General features: G+C 38.7%; 1 protein-coding gene and 1 long non-coding RNA gene across 12 annotated transcripts in view; both read right to left on the bottom strand.

Moving 5' to 3' along the window:
* The window catches only part of LOC138108564 (uncharacterized), a 40335-nt gene extending 34101 nt beyond the window's left edge, over window positions 1-6234 (bottom strand). For all 5 annotated transcript variants that reach the window (XR_011150008.1, XR_011150009.1, XR_011150010.1 and 2 more), the window contains exons 1-3: window positions 6183-6234; window positions 4074-4174; window positions 3811-3985 (exon numbers count right to left, since the gene is read on the bottom strand). This is a non-coding gene — a long non-coding RNA (uncharacterized lncRNA). The remainder of the gene's footprint in view (window positions 1-3810; window positions 3986-4073; window positions 4175-6182) is intronic.
* A 2730-nt stretch (window positions 6235-8964) lies between these two features.
* Window positions 8965-21954, bottom strand: part of DST (dystonin) — a 291637-nt gene continuing 278647 nt past the window's right edge. For 4 of the 7 annotated variants that reach the window (XM_069011407.1, XM_069011403.1, XM_069011400.1 and 1 more), the window contains 6 exons: window positions 21285-21302; window positions 18208-18325; window positions 14945-15144; window positions 14369-14479; window positions 11567-11690; window positions 8965-10208 (listed from right to left, as the gene is read on the bottom strand). In XM_069011407.1, the coding sequence (XP_068867508.1) occupies window positions 9943-10208; window positions 11567-11690; window positions 14369-14479; window positions 14945-15144; window positions 18208-18325; window positions 21285-21302 (837 nt within the window). In that variant the 3' untranslated portion in view covers window positions 8965-9942. Of the gene's footprint in view, window positions 10209-11566; window positions 11691-14368; window positions 14480-14944; window positions 15145-15921; window positions 15991-18207; window positions 18326-21284; window positions 21303-21954 lie in introns of all 7 variants that reach the window. The other 3 variants (XM_069011404.1, XM_069011401.1, XM_069011406.1) reach the window with 2 other exon arrangements.

The raw sequence follows: 21954 nt of genomic DNA, 5'->3' as shown, positions 1-21954 counted from the left end.
TAGGAGCAGAGCAGCACTCTGCAGAGGTTACAGATACCAGAATGAGGGACCAGCAGTGACACAGTAACCCTAATTTGTATTTGGGACACTCCCTACGAGGACTGAACACTTCTGTCCTGAAGACAGCTTTGGTACATAGCACCTTTATAAACAAGAGGCATTTGAACATTTGCTCTTTGAACCACATTGTTCAGAGCAATTCTAACTTCACCAAGAGGGGGTTTTTTTGCTCTCCCATCTCATCTGCTTTTTAATTTTAAACATCTCTTTGGAACAAGACTTAGATAACATGATATCTCAAACATAAGAGAAAGTTTGGAAGTACACAGAATACTTATCCCATTCTAAATCAACCACCTGTTGGCCTCAGAAAAAAAAAGAACTGATATGCTAAGGAGAGATGTGTATGAACATGAAAATACATCCTAAGGCAAACCACTAAAGATTAAAGTTAGGCTTGCATTTATTTGGGATTTTTCAAAGTACTCACATCTACTGATTTTTGCATTCTTACATTGCTCTTTATATCTTGGTTTCATTCACCACAGGCAACAGAAGTACCAAATAGTCATCATAATTTTTCCACCCAGAACCATGAAATCCAAGAAAAAACCCCAGACTCTGTGAACAAGAAATGCCATCTCTACCTCGCCAGCTCAGCTAGTCATCACTGTTGATACAGCCTTAGTGACAAAGGAAAAGTGCTGGCAGAGTGCCGTAACCACTGCACCAAACCAGACAACAAAGAGTTAGATTTGAGAGGAGAGTCACCATCAGAAGGGCTGGAAACAGAATGTGTTTTGTTATACTAATGTTCATTGGAAGCATAGCATCACCAAAGCATTTCTGAGGCAAACCAAGACTAGCCAGGAAACTATCACTTACGGTATTTTTCATATTTCCAGTAACTTGACCTCTTTTTTTTTTTAACTACAAAACAATCACCAACACAAGTGCTTTATACTGGTTTCTTACAGAAATACCAGCCTAAGAAATGCCCCAATATCATCCAGCCTGAAACTCTGGCTTGCTTCTTCACACCATTTTGCAACATCTCTTTGAGAAAAAACTCTCCCAATGTTGTATCAGCTTGAAGAAGCACTGTCCATCTCCTGCTTTACTGCGAGAACAAAGCCCTGCCAAAGAATAGCTCTTGCAAGATATGACATTGAATGTGAGACTCCTTATTTTCTTTTGGCTGGTCTCCCCTCCTGAAAGTCTAACTGAAGAATAACCTTGACAGAAAAAACAACTAAACATTGACTTAAAAAAAAATTAAATGGAACTTGATTTTTAACCATCTTTTTCCTGGCCTGATCAAGTCAGTTCCAAGCTTGCCCCACACCACAATGCTCAGAGCCAGGAAAAAAGTTTGTGCTGTAATTGACAAACTTATTCTTCCTTGAATTTAACACTTATTTAAGAGTTTGATTAGGAACTATTCTTAAATTTGCTTTTTTCTTTGCCATGGCATTTTATCACTCTTGTAGACTATCCTTGGACAGGATTGGAATTAGTAAAAAATCTTTTGTTTTCAGGCACATGGATTTCAGCCTTATTTCTGCTATTCTGAGAGGTATGAATAAATTATGCTGTAATTTTTTTCTGACACGCATTGTTAGCTAGATCTCTCCAGAGATAGACACAGCTGGTGCTCCAGTCTGAGACTACACATGTGAGTTTACAGCAAAAATGTTTCCTTGCAAGTTAATATGACAACAACCCAATGATGTCTTTCTCCTCCTGTGTTTTAATCCAACTGATTTTATCTCCAACTCTACCTTCCAAACCATGTATACATCCAAAGGACCTCAGTTTGGTAAGCTCACTAAAAATCCAGCACCAACCCCCAAAACTGAACTCTGTAAACCATCCCTTGATGTTAATGTAGCTGCCTAAAATATTGCCCATCCAACAGGTTGTTCTGAATGTTTTTTGTTCTTTAGCAATCATAGCACAATCTTTGCCCAATTAAATATTTTTTTCGAGTTTTTATTTAATTTTTTAACAGTCAAATTAGATCACTGTGCTTGAATTCAAACTCCCTCAACATCATTTGACTACTCAGATGAAAATATTTGCTTTTATTTATGTAGTACTGGAGACCATATCTTATACCCTAGAGTTCAATAACACAGCATTCAGGGCCAGAGATTGACTTATATAAAGACCATATGAAAAGACATTCCTGAACACAGAAGGCCATATATCTAAGACAAGGAAAAGATTCCTTAATCCCTGATTGAAAAACTCGGCTCCAGCTGGTAATCCCCCTTTTTAGTTCATATTGTTATTTAGGAAATTCCTGACTAATTGTTTGCTTCTCTTAGTGTTTCACTAGAGCATGGCCTGTCCCTCTTGCTGCTGGGGGCGAGCCATTGCAGCTATGACAGACCCCTTGTTCTCATGAAACCAGGCCACCAAGCAGCTGCCTGCCACCCCTGCCAGCCACCAGCTCTGCCCACAGACACGTTTTTTTTACCCTCTGCCTCCGAGAGGACAGTGAGCCCCAACCTCAGGGCATCTTTCCTGCAGTGGGGGGAGAGGGTGGTGATGGCAGCCTGATGCCCCCATAGCCAGCTCCAGCCTACTGGAGGATTTGGGCTAGTACTGACCAGGGTTATTTTACTGGATGAGATCACTGCAACATTTTTGGAGAGCCCTGCACACATTATTGGAAACAGAGTGGGAGCTTGGAGGGGAGGAGGAGCTCTCTCACATGGAAAGCTTTAAAGCTACCAAATACTAAGTTCTCACTCAGGGGTGGAAGTTTTCAGTGGTAATTAAGAAGAGGTTTTCCATTAGCAAGTGCTACATTAAAATTTTTTACATCATTGAGAATAAAATCCTCCTCAGAAATGTGGAAAGATTTAATAAATCCTGATTAGCTAGAGGTGTTGGAGGAGCAGGGGAAGAAAAAAAAAGAGAGAGAAATGAATGCCCTGAATCATGTGGAGATAACAAACTATTAAAGATTATTTCTTCAATAGCTCCTCTACTAGGTAAAGACAGCATGTGTATAAAAAAGAAGTCCCATGCAGAAGCCTGCATTGGCCAAGTGACCTAATCAGTGGACTTAAAGTGTTTCAGTGTCTGAAAACACTGATCATGCTCACACTCTTCCCAAGCATCAGCAGAACTAATGAGGGATCACCTCCCAAGAGGCACTGCCAGGCCTCTCGGGTGAGGAGACAGCTCTGCCTACATGGGACCATAACCAGGAGCTCCAGCTGAGCTCAGGAGCTGGAGCTCACACATCCTCCTCACCATCTGGCCACAGGAAGCATCACTTCAGTTCCTGCTACAGCACCATACACATGAGCTGGAAAATTCAGTTGGCTAATTTTAATAGGAAATGCTGCAGAGCTATTGTACAGTTCAGAACAACTCTATTTGCAAACATACTCATGAGAAAAAAACAATAGCAATGCATGGAAATAGCCTCCACTGCAAGCACCTTGCCTTCCTTAGGCTTGCCTAACTTATTTGCGGTTTGTTTACTACATTCTCATTATATTTTTACAAAAGAAATTATATTTGCTTTAAAATGAATGCCTATGCTTAGCCCTTAAATTCCAGATAATAAACTGTGCTCTGGCTTCATTTCTCACTGGATAACTGTTCAAAGAAGTAGTTACTTACTTACTTTTCTTCATTCCAGGAAGAGCTATTCATGCATGGCCATATTCAATTGTGTTTATTTAGAAGGCAAATAGGAAAAAATGAAACAAAACAAACAAAAAAAATAACCAAAACAATCACACCATATTAATGAATAGCTCATGTCTTTTGGAAAAAAAGAACACTTACCTTCCTTAGATCCACATGACACTTGAAAGGAAGAGAAGCATGTCAACATGGTATTCTTTTCAATTTCTTCAGTTTTTTTAATGGTTTAGGTCTCGAGGTTGTGCATGATCTGCCACTGTCCCATGAAAGACACGTTCATTTCCCCTTGTGCCCGTGGATCCCAGGAGGGTGAATACTTGGAAAACTTAAAGGAAACAGGATTTGCAGGTGCCTTGCAGAGGTAGGTGTGACTGGGAGCAACACAGAGAGGAAGACTATCGTACCTGGCTTTGCTGCTGAAGGATCCCAAGAACGCTCACAAGCTCCTAAAGTATGGGATGGGATTCTCCATCGCTCTTACATGGTTTGCATTTCCTGAATGTGACTAGAAATTATGCAAAATTATATGATGATCCATACTTTGCATGCCTGAAAATACCTTTATTGCACCAAAAAGGTGTGCAAGTAATAAAAGCTAGAAACAGATTTTCCCAAACCACTCAGGAAAATTTTATCCAGTGTTTCTTAGCTTGAAATAAACTCATTAATTTAGGGTGGGATTCATTCTACTTAAATTAGCCATCTAAAGATTAGTTGGCTAGGGCTGAGCTAGTCACTGCAGGATCCCCAGCATCAGTGGAAAGCAATGCACACCCCCAGGAGACACGATGAATCACAGAAACGCAGCGATGCTTTTTTCCAGAGCACTCGTCCAACAATGTGCACTTCAGGAACCTCTGAGCCAGCATCTGCTGCTTTATGTTAAAACCTGCCCAGGGCTCCATTGCAGAACTCTTTCCTCTGTTAAAACCAAGCACCTTCTCCTACACTGTCTTTCCTAGATTTCAATGTGCTATTTACCCTCGGTAAGCCCTTTCCTCTGATCCCATAAGTGCTCACTCTTTTGAGAATTACTGATCTCTTTTGCAAAGCCATGTGGTCAATCTCAACCTTTGTCCACATTAACTGATCCTTTCAAGGACTTTCAGGCAGCTTCTAAGGCATGACATCCCTCCAAAAACAAAGCCAACTCTTCCATAGTATAATTATTCAGGCTTCCAATATTATCTCATTTATTACTGTGTCTATCATTTTTCCAAGTCTATCACTTTTCCTAAGCTTACTGGTACCTTTCTGGAAAGGGCATCCATTATACATTAGACAGTTTTCAGTCCTCTCCTGCTCATAGAAGACAAGAGGACTCCAAGTAGCAGTTTAGCTACTTCAGTCTTTGGTGAGCACTACCTAGTACTGATTACCTTCTTTTTTTGGTTTGGTCTATAAAGCTTCAAATCAGTGTTGCTTAAAGCCACACCCCCTCTTCTGATAAGCAAATGTGGACTTCCTCAATATTTCATATTTACAAGCCTGTTTGTCTCATCCCCACTCACATCCTGTCATATACTTTAATCATTTTAAATTATTTTTTAAATACAGAGATATTTCTTTATCATGTGAATGCATTATCTTTAAAAATAGCCCAGATACTGCAAACTCTTTCATAGAGGTTCCTATTGTTCTGCCTAAAGAATAGAAAGATCTTAGCAGTCTTTTCCAACCTAAATTATCCTATGACTCTAAGATTTGGAAGAGCCGTGATGAAGCCCCAAAAAGAGGAAAAAATATAAATGGTATTGGATAATTTTCCAAATGTTGTAAAGATCGCCATGACCCCCCCAAAAAGCTCCACATCAGCTTTCCCTGAGGACAGAGCTATCACCACTCCATCTGCCTCCTCTCAGAAGAACAAATAGTATTGTAAATGCTGACAGGGCCTGATTTATAGGTTGGGGTTTTTACTCACATTCAACCATCCAAGTGCTAATAACACATGTATTAACACTCTCATCCTTACTCAGCCAGGATTCCAGCTAAGTTACACAATTCACCTTCATCACATTTTCCTTCAACCGTTCAATAGAGAAAAAACAGTTTGAGCACCCCAAGCTGCAATTCAGACTATTTAAATAATTTCAGTTCAGAAGAACCACTTAACTATGAAAAAACAACACTCAAGATTCATTTAGCTTCAGGTCAGATACCACTTCATTTGCAACAGCAAAACTCTGAACAATTCTTTACCAGAGAACTTGAAAATACCTCAATACCATCAGCCTCCCAGCATTTTTGTGCAAGTTACACAGAATTTAAGATGCTGCCCTATCCATTTCTGAAGAGCTCCCTTTTCCTCTACAATGTTCCTGTTTTCAGGAAGTAGAAGTTGTTTTTTCCACAGAGATGAGTAACCTACCTGCACTATTGAAAAAAAAGCAAGCAAACAAACCAACCATCTCTCCCACCTCCATGTCTGCAAACATGTTATTCAAATGCAGCAGAGAAAACAAGTTTCATTAGGGAAGCACATTCTTTTTTTTCTATAAAAGCCTACTCACCTTGCACAAGTATATAAAGGTCCTAACATCACCACTTCCTCCTATAACCCACAGTCAGAGCAAATATCTAGCTAAATACCTCCTCTCCAGGATGAGCTCAGGTGCTACCAAACAGCCTAAGAACCAGAAACAGCTGGAAGCAGTTGGGGCAGCTGTATGGAGACGCAATGAGCGAGGCAATGCTCATTTTCTGTCGCTGTGGTTATTTACAGAACATTAACAGCAAGTGCTCAGCAATGTGTCTTCTTGCCACGTACTCTGAGGAACACACTTAACACTACAGCCCCTGTCTCATGTGCAAGCTCTGGGGTGCTGCTAGCATTGTCACTGCTATGGCAACCATGGGTCCAAACCCTGCTGCTCACTGTGGTATGGCATAGCTGCTTGCATCAGTTTATTTTGATGAAATGCATTAGTTTTAAAATTAAGATTAAATATAGCACCATTCCTATGCTTTTGTGAAGAGATGTGCTGGAGGCAAAGCCTGAATTACTGTCATCTATTGCATTAGAATGTAAGAAGGTCACAATATACCTTAACTGAATCTGAGGATGCCTAGGCCAGGAGGCATCACTAGATCACTACAGATTTCATCAGATTTCAGAAAATTCTGTGGAAACTTTCCCATTTTGAAGGCAGAAAAACAGAAATGTAGAAAGCTGAAAATGAAAAAGTAAAGGAACCTAGAACTGAGCCAGCTTTTCCAAGTGCTAAATATACATTATTCCCTTAACAATATGGTTCCCATAGCCATTGGCTGTCCAGCCCTTTTTGCCTGCCCATCACCTCTGCCCCTTCACTGGCGCAGGACAATCACAGAACAAACAGGTATAATAGTCTAGGCCACACTAAGTTGGTGAATTTATGATCAACTCCTGTCATTATAAGGAAGGTAATAAAAGGGTGAAAAATGCATCTCCGGTGATGAGGTTACATAAAACTTCATGCAACTGAATAAGGTGATGATGTACATGTAGGGCTAAACCTTCATCTCCCATTTATGCTGGTACCAAAGTAGAAATGTTTTTTTAATTACAGAAAGATGGAAATTGAATACTTTCTTTACAAAAATAGTTCACTACAACTGAGCTACCTATCGCTTTTGTATGTTCACAGTATGCCTTTCCCACAAAATTCTGCAGATTTGTCCTTGGGTCACAGAAGCACAGAGCATCCATTGTTTATTTTCAGACTTTTGTCAGTATGAACTTTGTATCACAGGGAACAGAATTTTGAAAACTCTCTTAGTATCAACCTAAAGCAGTTAATTTCTGGAAGAAGTTGATTAAGGTGTAACATCTGGAGGCAGATTTAGGCTTTTTAACTGAATTCCCAGTCTTATTTAATTTACTATTAATTTGGTTTCTGACACTGGATGATTCTCTCCAGCCAATAAATGAACTTTCCCACTTTGCCAGTCCCATCCTCCCCCATTTTGTAATCACTAGCCAGTCATAGTAATCTACTTTGTCCTTGGGTTTTAGCTGGCATTGGATTTCTCAGAGGCTGGTCACCTCTCTAATATTTCTATAAAGTTACAATGTAGTCATACAAAAATTCCACAAAGTTGCAGAATTAATGAAGCATTAAAAAGATATTTGAGCTAAGACTGCAATATAAAAGGTGCTTTCAATAAGTGCCAACACTACCTCCTGTGTAGTAGGTTGCTCTTGGGATACAAGGTACTGAACTAAGTTTGTACTCTTGCAAAGGAGTTAGATTTGTCCTCCCTACATCCTTGAACACCAGTCTTGTGGTTAAAAAAAATGCACCACGAATATCACACTGGGCACCATCACCTCTTACAGCCAAGTTATCCACGCAAGTGCCTAAATTCTATCCTTTTCCCTTCTCCTGCTTACAAGTAGAGATACTTCAGCTGCCACCTGTAAACGTTGAAACCTATCCAAGGGTGTTAGGGGTTTCAAAAAGCACTGGAGTCATCCTGATCTATTTTAATGTTCTAGGAAAGCAATCACTGGATGAATGGAAGCAGCAGGAGAGGTGAAAAATGGAAAGATAAAGCAGTGCAGCAGAGACCGATGCTTCAGTAATCAGTAAACACATGTGCTGATTCCCAAGCCAGGTAGGACCGGTTGGTGATGGCTTTCTACAAACCTTTGTACAAGTCTGTGTTGAAAGAAATCCTGATGCAAGTGGGTTTTGATTGATTCAATTATCTTTTGAGTATTATTTTGTTTATCTGTTTCTTATAAACTGATGGTGTAAGTCAACTTGTGAATCTGCAGGAAGCTCTTGTGACAACTGAGACAACATCCTCTTAGTAATACTGCCAGAAGCATTAGCAGCAAATGCAGGTTTCACCATCACCTTCATGGGATCAACCAAGCTTCTGTTTCAGTGTCAGCAGTTAACCATTATCCAGTTTTCCCCTAAAATTCCTCTACTAAAAGTATGGCATTTTCTGATATATGAACAGTCAGGTTTAGAGATTTGGCCTGCCATGTTGGCCAAATCCCACCCAGGTCTTTCTGATATCATCAAAGGACATTTGAAATTTCTAGGGATTTTGTCACTACTTACCACAGCATCTATCCAGCCATGCTACATGTAGCACTCCCCTTTGAAGCTGCACCTTTTTTCCAGTGAAACTGAACTATTAGCAATCCTTTCAATGAATCCATGAATAGCTAAAATATTTCCCTGACTAATAGAGCAAGTGAATTACTCTCTATGACTTTTATACATGGTATATAAATGACACAGTTTAATATGAGAAAATAATTGTCGAGACACAATAATTACATATAATTTCATATGATCTGATATGTGCAATTTAGTGTTTTATTAAACAAATACAGTAGCTAACCAAAATCAGATAGCTGATAATGGGAAATAACATTAAAGCCTGTGTTCCTAGGGTAATTATTGGTCATCTGAAATGGTATGTGCTCTAGAACATAACACAGAAAATTACCTTCCTTTGAAATAAGAAATACAATAGAAATAAAGTTAAGGGACATGTTTATTTCTGAGCTTTCTGCAAGCAAAATTGCTTTGATACAAAATGAGTTCAATGATACAGTGCTACCATCCACTCAAGCAAAAGAAAACCTCACATTTACATGAATGCACCTTATATTGATATTCTTACAGAATAATAGTTCAGATATCCAGAATGTGTCTGGCCTCATTGAAAGCAATGGCACAGAAATGCTGCAAGGTATTGGAGTATCATATTATTGGCAAGTGCTTAATTAACTCTGTGAGTTCTCTGGGAGATGCTGTATAAATAAGGGTACTGTGAATGTGTGTTTGTATTCCTTAGTAGTTTTGACATACATCCTTTAGTGTTTGTTTAGTTAGCTCAAAATGTGTAATTGTGTCTTTTGGCTTTTAGTATTCTCTTTTTCTTTTTTAAAGAAAAATCATGAGGTATCCTTTACTGTTAACTAATGACATAGTGATAGGCCTTTTTTATTGAGGTTGCAGAGACTTACTGTACATTCAGTACACTGTACATTCGGCAATTATTTTAGTGTACTTTCTACATGTTACTGTGTACAACTGTTAGTTTACATTAGAACTCTTCCCCTTCTCACAGGATATGGCAAAACAAAAAAGAATCTGACAAAAATTATACACATAAAATAAGAAGACAAATACACAAATAAGGCCATCTGCAGAATTAAAAATCCACCTCTTGCGATATTTCACAATAATTTCTACATAATATTTTACATCTTAGGAACTTAAATATTTAATGCAAAAGGAAAAGACCTTTATGGAGCCAATCATATTATCTCTTCAAGGACTTGTCCAATTTGCTGGCTAGTGGCCTTCTCTGGGGAGTTGGAATCTTAGAAGGCTTGGCTGATCCTGGCCGAGAACCTGCTCGGGGTGTCGGTCTGCTTGTAGCAGGAACAGTCTCTGACATATCCGAGCACACAGACTGGATCTCTGAAATGTCAAAGTCAGATGCGTCACTGCCTCGGCGGCTGCTTGACCTGCTGCCAGCCTTGCTTCCTGCTCGGCTACCAGGTCTGCTTGGAGTTCTTCTGGTTTCTAGAAAGAGAGAAGGTAACTATCAGGATTAGAGGTAAGGATGGAAAGTCCTTTCCTAGGTCTTTGGCAACCCCAAAGATTCCTCGTTGCACAAACTAAAATTTAGACCTCTGCCAGGCAAGCTAAAAAATGCTTTGTCTCACACTAAAGAGAAGCAAATGCAAGATCGAATGCTGACACATAGTTATTCATCACTAGCACATCTCATTAAAAATGCATTATCCTGGCAGCTTTTCTTGACTTACTAGATGTGCATTGTACCTTCACTCAACAGCCAGAGCCTTTCTTTCCCCTGCCATTTTCTCAGCTATTAATTGAAAAAGAAAAAAAAAAAAAATTCAGTATCTGGTCTCTTCATGCATTCATGATTTCTAAGTATAGGCATCTTGGAGATGAAAATGAATGCCACAACTTTTAAATGTGTACCCCTCTTTTCTAAAACAAATTAAAACCCATATAGATGAAAGCTGCAGCTAAACAAGGGCAAAGTATACATCCTGCCCATCAAAGGGCTGAGAAGATGAGCTCTCAGCAAGCCTGCTAAGTAAAAGCCTGCCCAGACAATGTGCCATGAAGAAAAAAAACACAACAAGGAATCTTAAACAGAAAACAATTAATGTGGTTTTTCATAATTTTCCAATTACTTTTTAAGTATTTTTGATCTTCACAAATCTGATTCCCTGTATGTGTGAAGAACACCGTGTTGAAACTGAAATCTTAGGTGGCTCATTTTTCAAATCATCTGTAATTTAAAAGACATGTACTCTTTGATCAGGATTTTCCAGTACTGCTGAGTATGTTTTGCAGAGCCCTAAGCTGTGAGGGAAAGCCAGTAGAGCTATCTTCTGTTCTAACCATCCAGCCCTCTCCCTTACACTGAGCTGCTCTGAGCACCCTGGAAGAGCACAGCTTCACTGCTTTCTATTTTTGTATACTGATTTAAAAATCTCTATGGGATATTCCATTAATAATTAATTCCATTAATTCCACCTACAGCTGCTCCCTTCAGTTCTTTCAAAAGAAATGGACAAGTCATGAGTGACCCCTTAGCTCCAACACAATAGAGAATAACTTGAATACTGTAAAGAACTGGATCCTTTAAGTGCTTCTTCCCTAGTTCCTTGGGCAGATACATTGGAGGTACCACTGTCAAGAAGATTGCAGTCATGATTTTGCACATCCAGAGCTGAACATGTGAATGGAGAGCCTGATTATGTGTGCCCTCAGCAATGGGCAGACAGTAGGACTTTCACTCCTTCCCACTCTTCTGACATCTCCCTTGAACCCTAAAGTGACCTTAAATATTCAGCTGGAAAACAAACAAGTGGTAGATCAATCTCTGAAGTCAATTCACTCACCTGCAAACTGAGCTCTGACTCTGGTAGCTGCTGTTGACAGGATGCCACTGTCTTCTCCTGAGTGGAAACCCTTCCCTGATAGATACCCTGGCAGTCTGAGTTTACTTCCTTGAATTGGTGTTCCCTGTGCAAAACAAAACACAACAAACAAATGCTTTTTTAACTGAAGATAAGGACTGATAGTCGGTGCTCCATAGCTTAGAATATGATCATCATAACAACATTCACTGAGAATCTGAAATACTGGTTTGAGCCACTATGGACATTATTCATAACGTGAAGTTTAGAATGTTCCTTTAGCAGTCTGCATTTGAAGCAGTCCAAATGTAAAACAACAACAAAAATAATTTTAACAGTCTGCTTAACATTTTAGCATCTTTGTGTGTATTTCAAGGCATATGAAGAAAGAAAAAAGCTACCTTCTTATAATTAGTCAAGCATGTAAGATTAGTTGATGGTACATATTGAGATTTTATGTCTGCATAACTTGACTTTCCACCATTCTGTCTGTAGTTATAGGTGATGAAAATATTTTTAAAATTGAAACAAGGCTACCAAATTTTAAAAACCTTGTGCTAGGAGGAAAAAAAAAAAACAAGCCAAACCAACAAAAAACCAGAAAAAAGGGAATAGGACTAATTTTAAAAGTTCCAGCTGTCAATATACTGTCTTGCAGTGTCTCTACTACAGTCTTACCCTGTCTGCTTTCTTATTTCTGAAATGTCTTGACTTACAATCCTGCCCCAAATCGGAAAATTTTTTTCACAGCCACAAAAATTGAATCCTCAGATCTCAAAATGCGTATCACTCACTAAATAAGAGGTGTATGCAAATAAGAGGAAAACTACCGTATTCATAGTAATTTAATTAACACAAAAACACTACATAAATATCCAAAAATAAGAACAACCAGTGCAGTGATGAATGCAGTTTGTGGAGTGGCCTGGATCCCAAGATCCTGTGCTGTGTGCCTTTGATCCCCATACAACTGTAGGCAGAATTAGGTACTGAAAACCGAGATGCAGAGGAGTGTGTTGGAAGCTGCCTTGAGCTAAGAACAGAGCAGAGGCCTGGCAGAAGCTTGCCTGGCAGCTGCCAGTTCAGACCTCTTCTGGCACTTCTGAACAAAAGAGCGCTGAGATGCTGCAGAGCAGACAACCTGCTGGCTCTGACAGGGCAGCTCACAACATTAAACCCTCGTTAAAGCCGAGTACAGTGCCTGACATACAGCCAGCCACGCCCTGGGAATCTCTGCTATGCAGACACTGCCTGGGAGGGAGGATAAGGAGGAAGGGAACAGTTACCTCCACTGAAGCTGCTGCACTCTGGGCAAGGCATTGGGATAGAATCACCAGTGCAAAAAATAGAACTAGCTGGTTCTTCAGTTTTCCCCGAAGATGAGCTGAAGTTTACATATAAAAATGAATAACTCCTCTCTTGGGCAGTAAATGCTGCAGAATGCCTTAGAAATTCACTGCAACCTACCCCACCCTAACCATTCCATTTATAATCTTAAACCACACTGGTTTACATAAAAGAAACTCACTGAAACTACTGGCAGTTGGAAGAGCAGATAAGAAATACAGTGCCCCCATATGAAATCAGGCCAGCTGCTTTCCTGTCATTGTAATTCAATGAAAGCAACACCTTTCCATGTCTATAAACCCTTTAATGTACCATCAATTAATCTTTCACTGCAGTTACCAGCTAATAGATGAAAGAAAATACAGGAATATATTAGAAACTGACAACTGACTAAACTCTGTGCTGTTAATCATTCTAAGCAACAGCCCTGTGTGTTTGCAGGGCTGTAACCACAGACACACCTGCAATGTGCACAACACGCACAGAAGGAGGGGGGGAGAAGTTTGTTGTGCATCTTTGAGCAAAGCCATGCTGAGGTTATGGAAACTTTGCACCAGAAGGTGTCACATAAACAGCAATAGGCAGCAAAGTGCAGATTTGTGAAAAGTAGGTACAACAGAGTGGGTGGTAGCACAAGCTTCTCCTCTACAAGCCTTCTATCCAACCCAGGGCAAGAGTAACTCCCACAAATGACACATCAGTGTGCAGCCTGATCCAGCTGCAATCTTTTCACTGACTGTAATGACATTAGAGGAAACACTTTGCTCCAACCCCCTTCAAATTTTGGTCGTACAGCCTAATTGTCAGCACAATCCTAATTGCTGTACTAGCAATTTCCATGTAAGCCATGCTAGTTTCCTGTTAAGTCATCAAATAGCTATCCTGTTAGAGCAATGATTGGTCACTACCCACTATACAAAACTTTCAGTTTTTGTAAAGATTTACATATCACATTCAGATTTTTGTGCCATCTTCTTCACATTGATTTGGTATTTTTCTTATTTAGTGATTTTGCACTAGGGATCATTATTTATTAATCTTGTGCTTGCAGTTCATGAACTCAAAGTAAGCAATTTTAGGAAAGAAACCTGCAAAGTACACTAAATGCTTTATTATTTTTTTTAAAGTACTTTCCCACATTTACTCAACCATTTCATTCCATACTTTTATGATTTATTGACCATTTGAGCTTTAGACAAATTCATTGAGGCTGAGTTTTCCTAAAATTAAAAAAACGTGAAAAATATAACATAAAAAATTCCAAAAAACTTGGGGGAAAAAAGGTAAGAAATAATTTGACAAAGGTTTAAAATAAAGACAATGTATTAATATGCACAGATGTTGCAGCTGTGAAGCACTGACACTCTAGTGGCTGTTAGTGAAGTGACAGTTTTAGTGAAGGAAGTCATTAGACTAGAATTTCTGTCCTTACTGTACCTCTGCAGATGACCCTTGATAGTCTGAGGATTCTGGTGGCTTAGAAGGAGTTGATGTTTTGCTGTTTGTCAACCATGGTTTACCATAGTTGCGTGTTAAATGATGTGGTGTCTGTATGAAACAATGGTAAATCAAAATATGAAGGACAGTAGAGGAAAACAATGTCATGGAGAAGGATACCCAGGCTTTTACAGGGAAATCAAATCTCAGTAGAAATAAAAACTAAGCAGAAAGAGTTAATGACAAATGTTCTAAAATGAAGACATGACAGAGTTTATTTTTCATATGAAATGGAGAGGTTTGTTGATCTTTCTGAGCAATTCCCAAATTGCCGGTTAGCTCATGGGGCACCCTAAATGTAGAAATTTTTCTACTGCCATGTTGCAAACAAACACTAGAGGAAACACATTGAACAATAACACTTCTCAGATCTTCCCCAGACTATGAAATAAAACGGAGATATTTTTTCTCCATCAGCTAGAGAAACCACCAATATTACTGGAGCAAGGAAAAACCCAAAAAATTCAATCTATATCCCATTTGTTAACCAGTGCAGTTTTGTACATTTCTCCTTACCTTTGGTGTACTTGTAGTAACAGCTTGTGGGGCAGCTGCCTGGCCAGCTTGACTTGACAGAGAAGTAGATCTGTTGGGAGAAGCACCTCTTGAAGAGGGTCGTGATCTACGGCCCCTTGGTCGGAAAGCTGCCATGCTCTGACTGGCACCATCTGCCAAAATGAATTTTTCACGCAGCTCCACATTTGTCCTCCCTTTAGCTGCAAAGAAAGGTGTTCATTGAGTCAGATATGAAAGATGTCACAAGACTGTTTATTGACATTTTTGCCATGCCAACTCCAACACATTTTAACAATAAATAAAATGCATTACTGTGTAATGCATTTATTTTGGACACAGAGGAGTTATGTGCAGAACTCGCTTATTCTAATACTTTATGCCAGCAGGAATGAACCACTGTCAAAGGAAGTCAGCGTGATAATGGAATGCTCAACGTGCTAAATCATTGTTAATCAATCAACTATTAATACATAGACACAACCTGATGGGCAGTTTTGCTAACTCTACAGCTATTCATAATAAATAATACTTGCTTGGATGTTCTAGAAGAAACAGCTAAATACAAATTACAGGAAAGCAGCAAATATATTTATTCAAAACTATGAAGTTATGTAGTTTGGCAACATGCAATGATGAACATAAAACCCAAACTATGATGAGGTAATTGGTGGCTAAGCACTCACGCACACATACAGACACACATATGAGAGAATGTTCTGCATGAATAAATGCAAGACATGTTAGCATTTAACTGTGTCAGTGTGAATGACAACTGTTTTTGAAACACTCTTCAAGCGTGTCAAAAAATTAGCTTGCAAAGCACCAGCCCATGTAGGAACATGTTAAGCTAAATATGATGGGTGAAGCATATAGTTAAAAGTGTGTATATATATAGATAGATATATATATATATATAAAGCGGGAAGGAAATGAAGAGAGAGAAGAGGAGGAGGAGACAAAGAGAGGGGTTTGCCAACCTATAGTAGGCTGAGTGGTAATTGAAGAGTTTGATTCCGAACGTAACATTTTACTCCCGTGATGATGAACTAGAAAAAATGACACAGGACATGGGTCACATTAAAGAAAATCGTTAGCAGGAGAAGAAATCAAGTACAGCAGCTGCATACGCAAGAGACTTGGAGCACCAGGCCAAAAGACAGGACTTGCGCAAAAGCTGTCCCTAAGTGCTCTGAGGTGAGTTCTCAAAGGTCTCCTAGGCAAAAAAGAAATGGCATTGGGACAAACTCGGCTACAGTCCCAAGTACACCTGTGTAACAACAGTATTTATCTGCTGACATAAAGAAGTAATATAAGCTAAAGTGATTTTATATGACTAGGTGCAATACTTTTAAAGCTGTTTATGACAACAGTTCTTTGCAATGTGATTTATCTGAATACATGAGGAGCACTTGGTGGAAATGCAAATTTGCTAGGTGAAGTGGTTTAGGAAAAGTTTGAACCTGCTTCACTGACTTCAACCAGACAAGGATTAGGTACCAATGGACCACATCCAGTGATGCTGATTTGACAGAGAACAGTATTCTTTAGACCCACTGTGTTGACATCTGCTCACGCATACCCAAGAAAAAGGGATAAAGTACTATAGACAATACTGAGGACTGTAATAAGGAATTCCAATAAATTAATTGGACAGTTATTAAGTATTGTATCTCTCAGTCAACCTAGGACTACAGTCTACCCATCAATAGGCCTAAGAAAAATGTTTGGTATATAACAGAACTAACCAAGTTAACCCTTCAATGAAGCTAGACCTTCTGAGGCACATTTTATTTTCTACTACCCTGCACTTCTGAGCAATAGAAGTAGAAAGCAATAAAAGAAGTATGACTCTGCAGGCATAAATGACTTTTCTGTAGTGCAAAATCAGGTGTTAAATTTTAGGTAGACCTGTAGTAACACCAATAAATATAATATTACTCTTACATTTAATAAACAATATTTGCAATACATTGGTAAGCAAAAGGACTATTTTTAACCCTGCTAAAAAAGTCACATATGTCATCATAAGATTATGACATCAGTTTTATGATACTATGATAAGAAGTTTTATGGGTACCTTTTAAGTCCATAGACAAAGGTTTCTAGGCCTTAGTGACACTGCAAATCCTTACAGGGTTTTGTTCTTTTTGGATTTAACATTCCTTGCTTAGCATGACAGCTGCTACAAATACAAAGTCTCCACCCTCTCAAGGTCTGTATCAAGCTGTTCAGAAACTTGTCCCAAAGTAGAAGCTGCATGAGAAGGCTGACATTGGAGTAAGGTCTAAAGGACAGCCAATATCACTGTCTTCACTAGGTCTCTTGCCTCTCCTGAACCCCTCTGTGCTGTTCTCATGTTATTACAATATTGATGAGGATGATTATTATTATATTCTACAGAACTCCTAAGAAGTGAAAATGCAGTCTATTTTATGCTGCTAGGTAACAGGGTGGTATTACTGAGCTACGAACATCAGGTCACTGTAAAGATAGTGAGCATTATAATCTTCCTGCAGTTTTACTACTCTGGCTGCTATTTGACTTGTGTATCTCCCACTCTCTTCACAAATGGCTCCTCTCCAACTGTTTCTCCAAGAACAGTGCCAGGCAGAGGCTACCATCTCACCGCAGAAGTGGGCTTTCCATTGCTGTGTACTGAGAACACAGCACAACTGATGCAATGCCCTGGAGGGCTCAGTGACAGAGCACTCCCTGCTCCCCCGGAGCACAGCCTCCTCCAGACCAGAACATTTTCCACTTGCTTTGTATAAGGCTCAGGGCTCTACAAAGTGCATCTGGGGAAGATGCCAGGCAAAAGACAAGATTATAGAGGCTGAAAGACTGGGAACAGTCACTGGCCAGGGTTTTTTGTGATGGTGGTGTTACTCATCAATTCAACTGCCTTATTTTGATTTATTGTGTTGCTGAGATGGTTTAATTGGACATTTCTGTGTGCTATTTCTGCCAAGTCATACAAGCTGCTTACGTGCTATAAACTCTATCTGGGCTAAGTTCAGTTCTTACTTACACCACTATAACACTGAAGGAACTGTGCAGAAGACACCACAGTTATTCCAGACATACATCAGTGCAACTGAAGAGGATCTCAACCATGTGATTTCAAGTTTACAAAAACGTGACATTTAGTGAGATGATGTTTACAACAACTGGCATTTTATGCAAATCAATCTCCATCTTGTGACAATGAATGGGGACTGCATCCAAATAATATGCTGCAAGTCTTTAACAGTTCTGATACATACCACGGCAAGGATCATTTTTCACTAAGAACTCATCAAGTGCCATCCAGCCACCTCCAACACGGACCATGACCGTACTTCTTAGGATACGAACGAGGCGCAGTTGTTGAGAGTCACCAAACTGGAATAAAAATCAAATGACAGTCTGAGTTTCTCAGTCATTCAGATGCAGTTCAACACTGATAGGTTAAAAAAAATCAGACATTTTAAAAAGTTTATTTTGATATTTAATTATTAGTAAATGCTAAAAAAATCAATTTATTTATGCAGATTATTAAAGCTGTTAAGATTTCAAATCAGATGGCACTGCATTAATCAAAAGAAGATGGCAAGATGGTAAGAAAGAAACTCAGGTGTAATTTTATGCTTGATTCTCAAATGTCTGAGGTCATAAAGGAAGCAAAATTAGTAGTACATTATTTAATTGGTTACAGTCTGCTTTTGTGCAAATTAATGAAGACCTATTTGCATTATTTCACTGGTAAAATCTTAAGCAAACACTCGTCTGCAACAGTCTTGATTTTTAATGTTGTCAGTGGAAAGGAAGGCAGCACGGCTTCACACAATCAGTATATGGTCTGGAAATTCAATGTGTTATGAGTGTTGCACAGTTCTATCAATTGATTCATCTATAGGAATATTTTCAAGTATAGCACTACAGTGCTGATACTGCTTCCCTATAGCAAGGTGAATGTGGGGAAGGGCACATTAAAGAAGCAATGAATGATTAATAACTATCATTGTTTGTCATTCCTGTGTCTACACATCAAGGTTCTTCACAGTTCAGAGATGCACAACAATCTGCTTCAGACTAAGATCCTGTATGAGTCCATTCTTCCTTTGGGCTGATGGCCAGGCCTAATGTATATTTCGCTCTTGAAACCTGTGTAACAAAACCTGTACGCGGTACCTTCACTCAAATTCCGATCAAAGAAATCAGGACCAAAATGTTTACCTCACAATCTCAAGAAAACTAACCAGAAGAATTCAGTACTTATTAGAAAGCAGTACTAAAGTATTTTGATACCAGATCACCAGGCCAAGTGCAGTGCACTCACAGAAACATGCAGAGCACTCACTCAGACCAATGGGAGTCGAATGCACCTCTTTGGGACAATCTCTGACCTTTGGAGAAGGCTGGCCATAATTCAACTGTACCTACTCGCTCCAGTGAGGGGACTGAACAAACCACACAACAAACGTGCTCCCTACTTGTTAGATGACTTCAGTTGTTTGGAACTACTCAAGCCAAGAAGAGAGAATAAGTTAAAAGGAATATTACTTTTAGGAACCAAACAAAAGTAAAACTTGCTTCTTAATTCAATAATAAATTGTATTTGTTATAAGTAAGAACATTCAGATGAGCATTATTGTAAGGACTTTTTAATAATGCATTCAATATGTGCCAAACAAAGAACCATTTTATATATATAGATAGATCAAAGTTTTTTTTTAAATGGCATTCAAATTGATGCTGTTTATTTTCATTGGCTTGTTCCTACCAAAAATTTTTTCTAGCAATTCTGAAGATAGTATCTGCCTTCTTTTCTTTATTTTTTTTCCCCGTCCCAGACTAATTAGTCAGTTAGACCCCATCAGGCAAGCACACCAAGGGTCAAACACAGTGCACTGTGGAAACTGCCCACCTAGCTGCAGTTAATTCAGAAAGTGGGGCTGGAAAGTAACACAGTAATACAATAGCATCTATCATGGCATTTCTTCTCATGGTAACTCAGTTGATTTCCTTCCTAAAATAGCCTGGATACCAACTTTCTTTAAACAGTTTTTAACACTGTTTAAAATAACCAGAGGTAAAAGCATAAAGGAGTTTAAGCTACAAAAAGGCCTCTTCTTGACAATAGCCTGTAGGTGCCGTTCTGCATCAGTAAGAATTAGATGCTCTCGAGAAATGCTTTATGTTTCCCAGATCTGAGAGTACAGATGACAGATAAGAGGATTAACATAATTTCAAACAGTTCTTTCAAAAAGAGACTTGTTCTATATGTGGAAAATATTTTAAATTATTGCTTAGATATATTGCTTGAGGCATGTGGCAAGATTATCCACTGCTCTGCACTTTCTTCTACAACAGTCTCTGCTAGTAAACAAGAGTGCACCCACATTTTCAATATCTTGAGATTTAAAATGGCTATTGCTGTTAACACTAGCGTGTCCAGAATGGATTACATCTGTTATTGCCTTTTTAAAAGCATAAGACAGTAAGAGTATCTGATATCTGGTGTGCACAAGGTGTTTCCATTCTTATGGGGCAGATATGATTTAGCACTTCAGGAAGCATCAGTGTGTAGCACAGGAGTAAGTGCTGGGTAGTGTTTCCTCCTGAGGGAGGACTCACCAGTGACCCAGCTGACACAAGGTATTCTTAAACACAGCTCCAATATATTATAGACTTGCCATAGATCCTTGAAAACACTCTGGGAGAGGGATTAGCCTAAATGGGAACAGCAATTTTATTTTGCCTATTTCCAAAATATGTATTTAATGATTCACTGTCTTAGTAGATAAAATAATAACAATCAGCTAGGTTTTTAATCAATCTTCTTGATTGTGTAGAGACTGTACCCTTTTTTTCAAAGATGAAGGTATTTTTTGTGCAATTTGCAATAAATAAGTGATATGACACTGGGATCTGTTTACCATGATTAGCCCTTAATCGAATGGCCTAAAAAAGATGTAACAGAGTTTTGAAGGATTTTACTATAAAACTCAAAATTGATTAGATAATCATAATCTCTATAACTGCAGTTTAAATGCTCAAGATTTTTTTGCTATGGGAATTGCTGCTGACCATTATCTGGTTCCTTTAAAAGTAATATCCTTAACAAGGAAAATGGCCAAAGAAAGCAGGTGAGGGATTGTAGATGAGGGATCCTGAGACAAGGAATGCTCCATAGCATTTAAAGAAATACCACAGCTGATCAGCAATGAATTAGCTGAAAATGAAAGGATGGCAAGAAGACTGACCATTGCAAGCTTAAATCACTATGCGTTAGAAAAGGGGGGGAAAAAAAAAAAAAAGGGAAAAAAGAAACTTCATAACACATTCCACTGGTTTATACCTGATTTCCCAGGAAGAACTGATAAGAAATGAAAAATGGAAGAAAGACACGATTAGTTTACAGGAAATTCTCTACATGAGTCTAGAACACATGCAAACTAACACATTAGACATTCTAAATAAAGTATCTACTTGAGACATGAGCAGGTAGCCAGACATCCAGAGACTGAATATTGGAAAATATTCAAGGCCTTCATTTCCTTCCCATTGCTGTTTCTGTGGTCTCTTAAAATCTACAAGTACTTATTAATCTCTCTTAGCCAAATACTGCATATTTTACCTGAAATTGTTCTGGTTATTGAATCCAGGGGTAGCAGATCTCTCTCTACTGTGTGGTATTTATTTTTCTGAGATCTAAAATCATTCTGCAGCTATCTAACACTTCGCTTATACTTCAGAAGTATGCGTGTTCCAATAAAATGACAAAAGAGTGTAAAAATGATTGAATACATTTTGGTAAAAGATTTTTGAAGTACAACACAAATATCACAAGAAAATATCAGTCACTGTTTTTATGAAACTAATAGAAAATCAGCTATAGTTTAAACACTTAAAGTATCCAGGCAAAAAGACCAGCTTTTAAGGAGACATTGTACATATGCATGTGTATGGATGTGTGCAGTTAGCTCTTAAAAATTCCTGATTGAAAACAGCTTCAATAGTTTAAGTGA

This window comes from Aphelocoma coerulescens, chromosome 3 (assembly GCF_041296385.1).
Source record: "Aphelocoma coerulescens isolate FSJ_1873_10779 chromosome 3, UR_Acoe_1.0, whole genome shotgun sequence".
Classification (NCBI taxonomy): domain Eukaryota; kingdom Metazoa; phylum Chordata; class Aves; order Passeriformes; family Corvidae; genus Aphelocoma; species Aphelocoma coerulescens.
The sequence above is the reverse complement of the archived record's forward strand: the minus strand, read 5'-3'. Positions and strand labels throughout refer to the sequence as shown.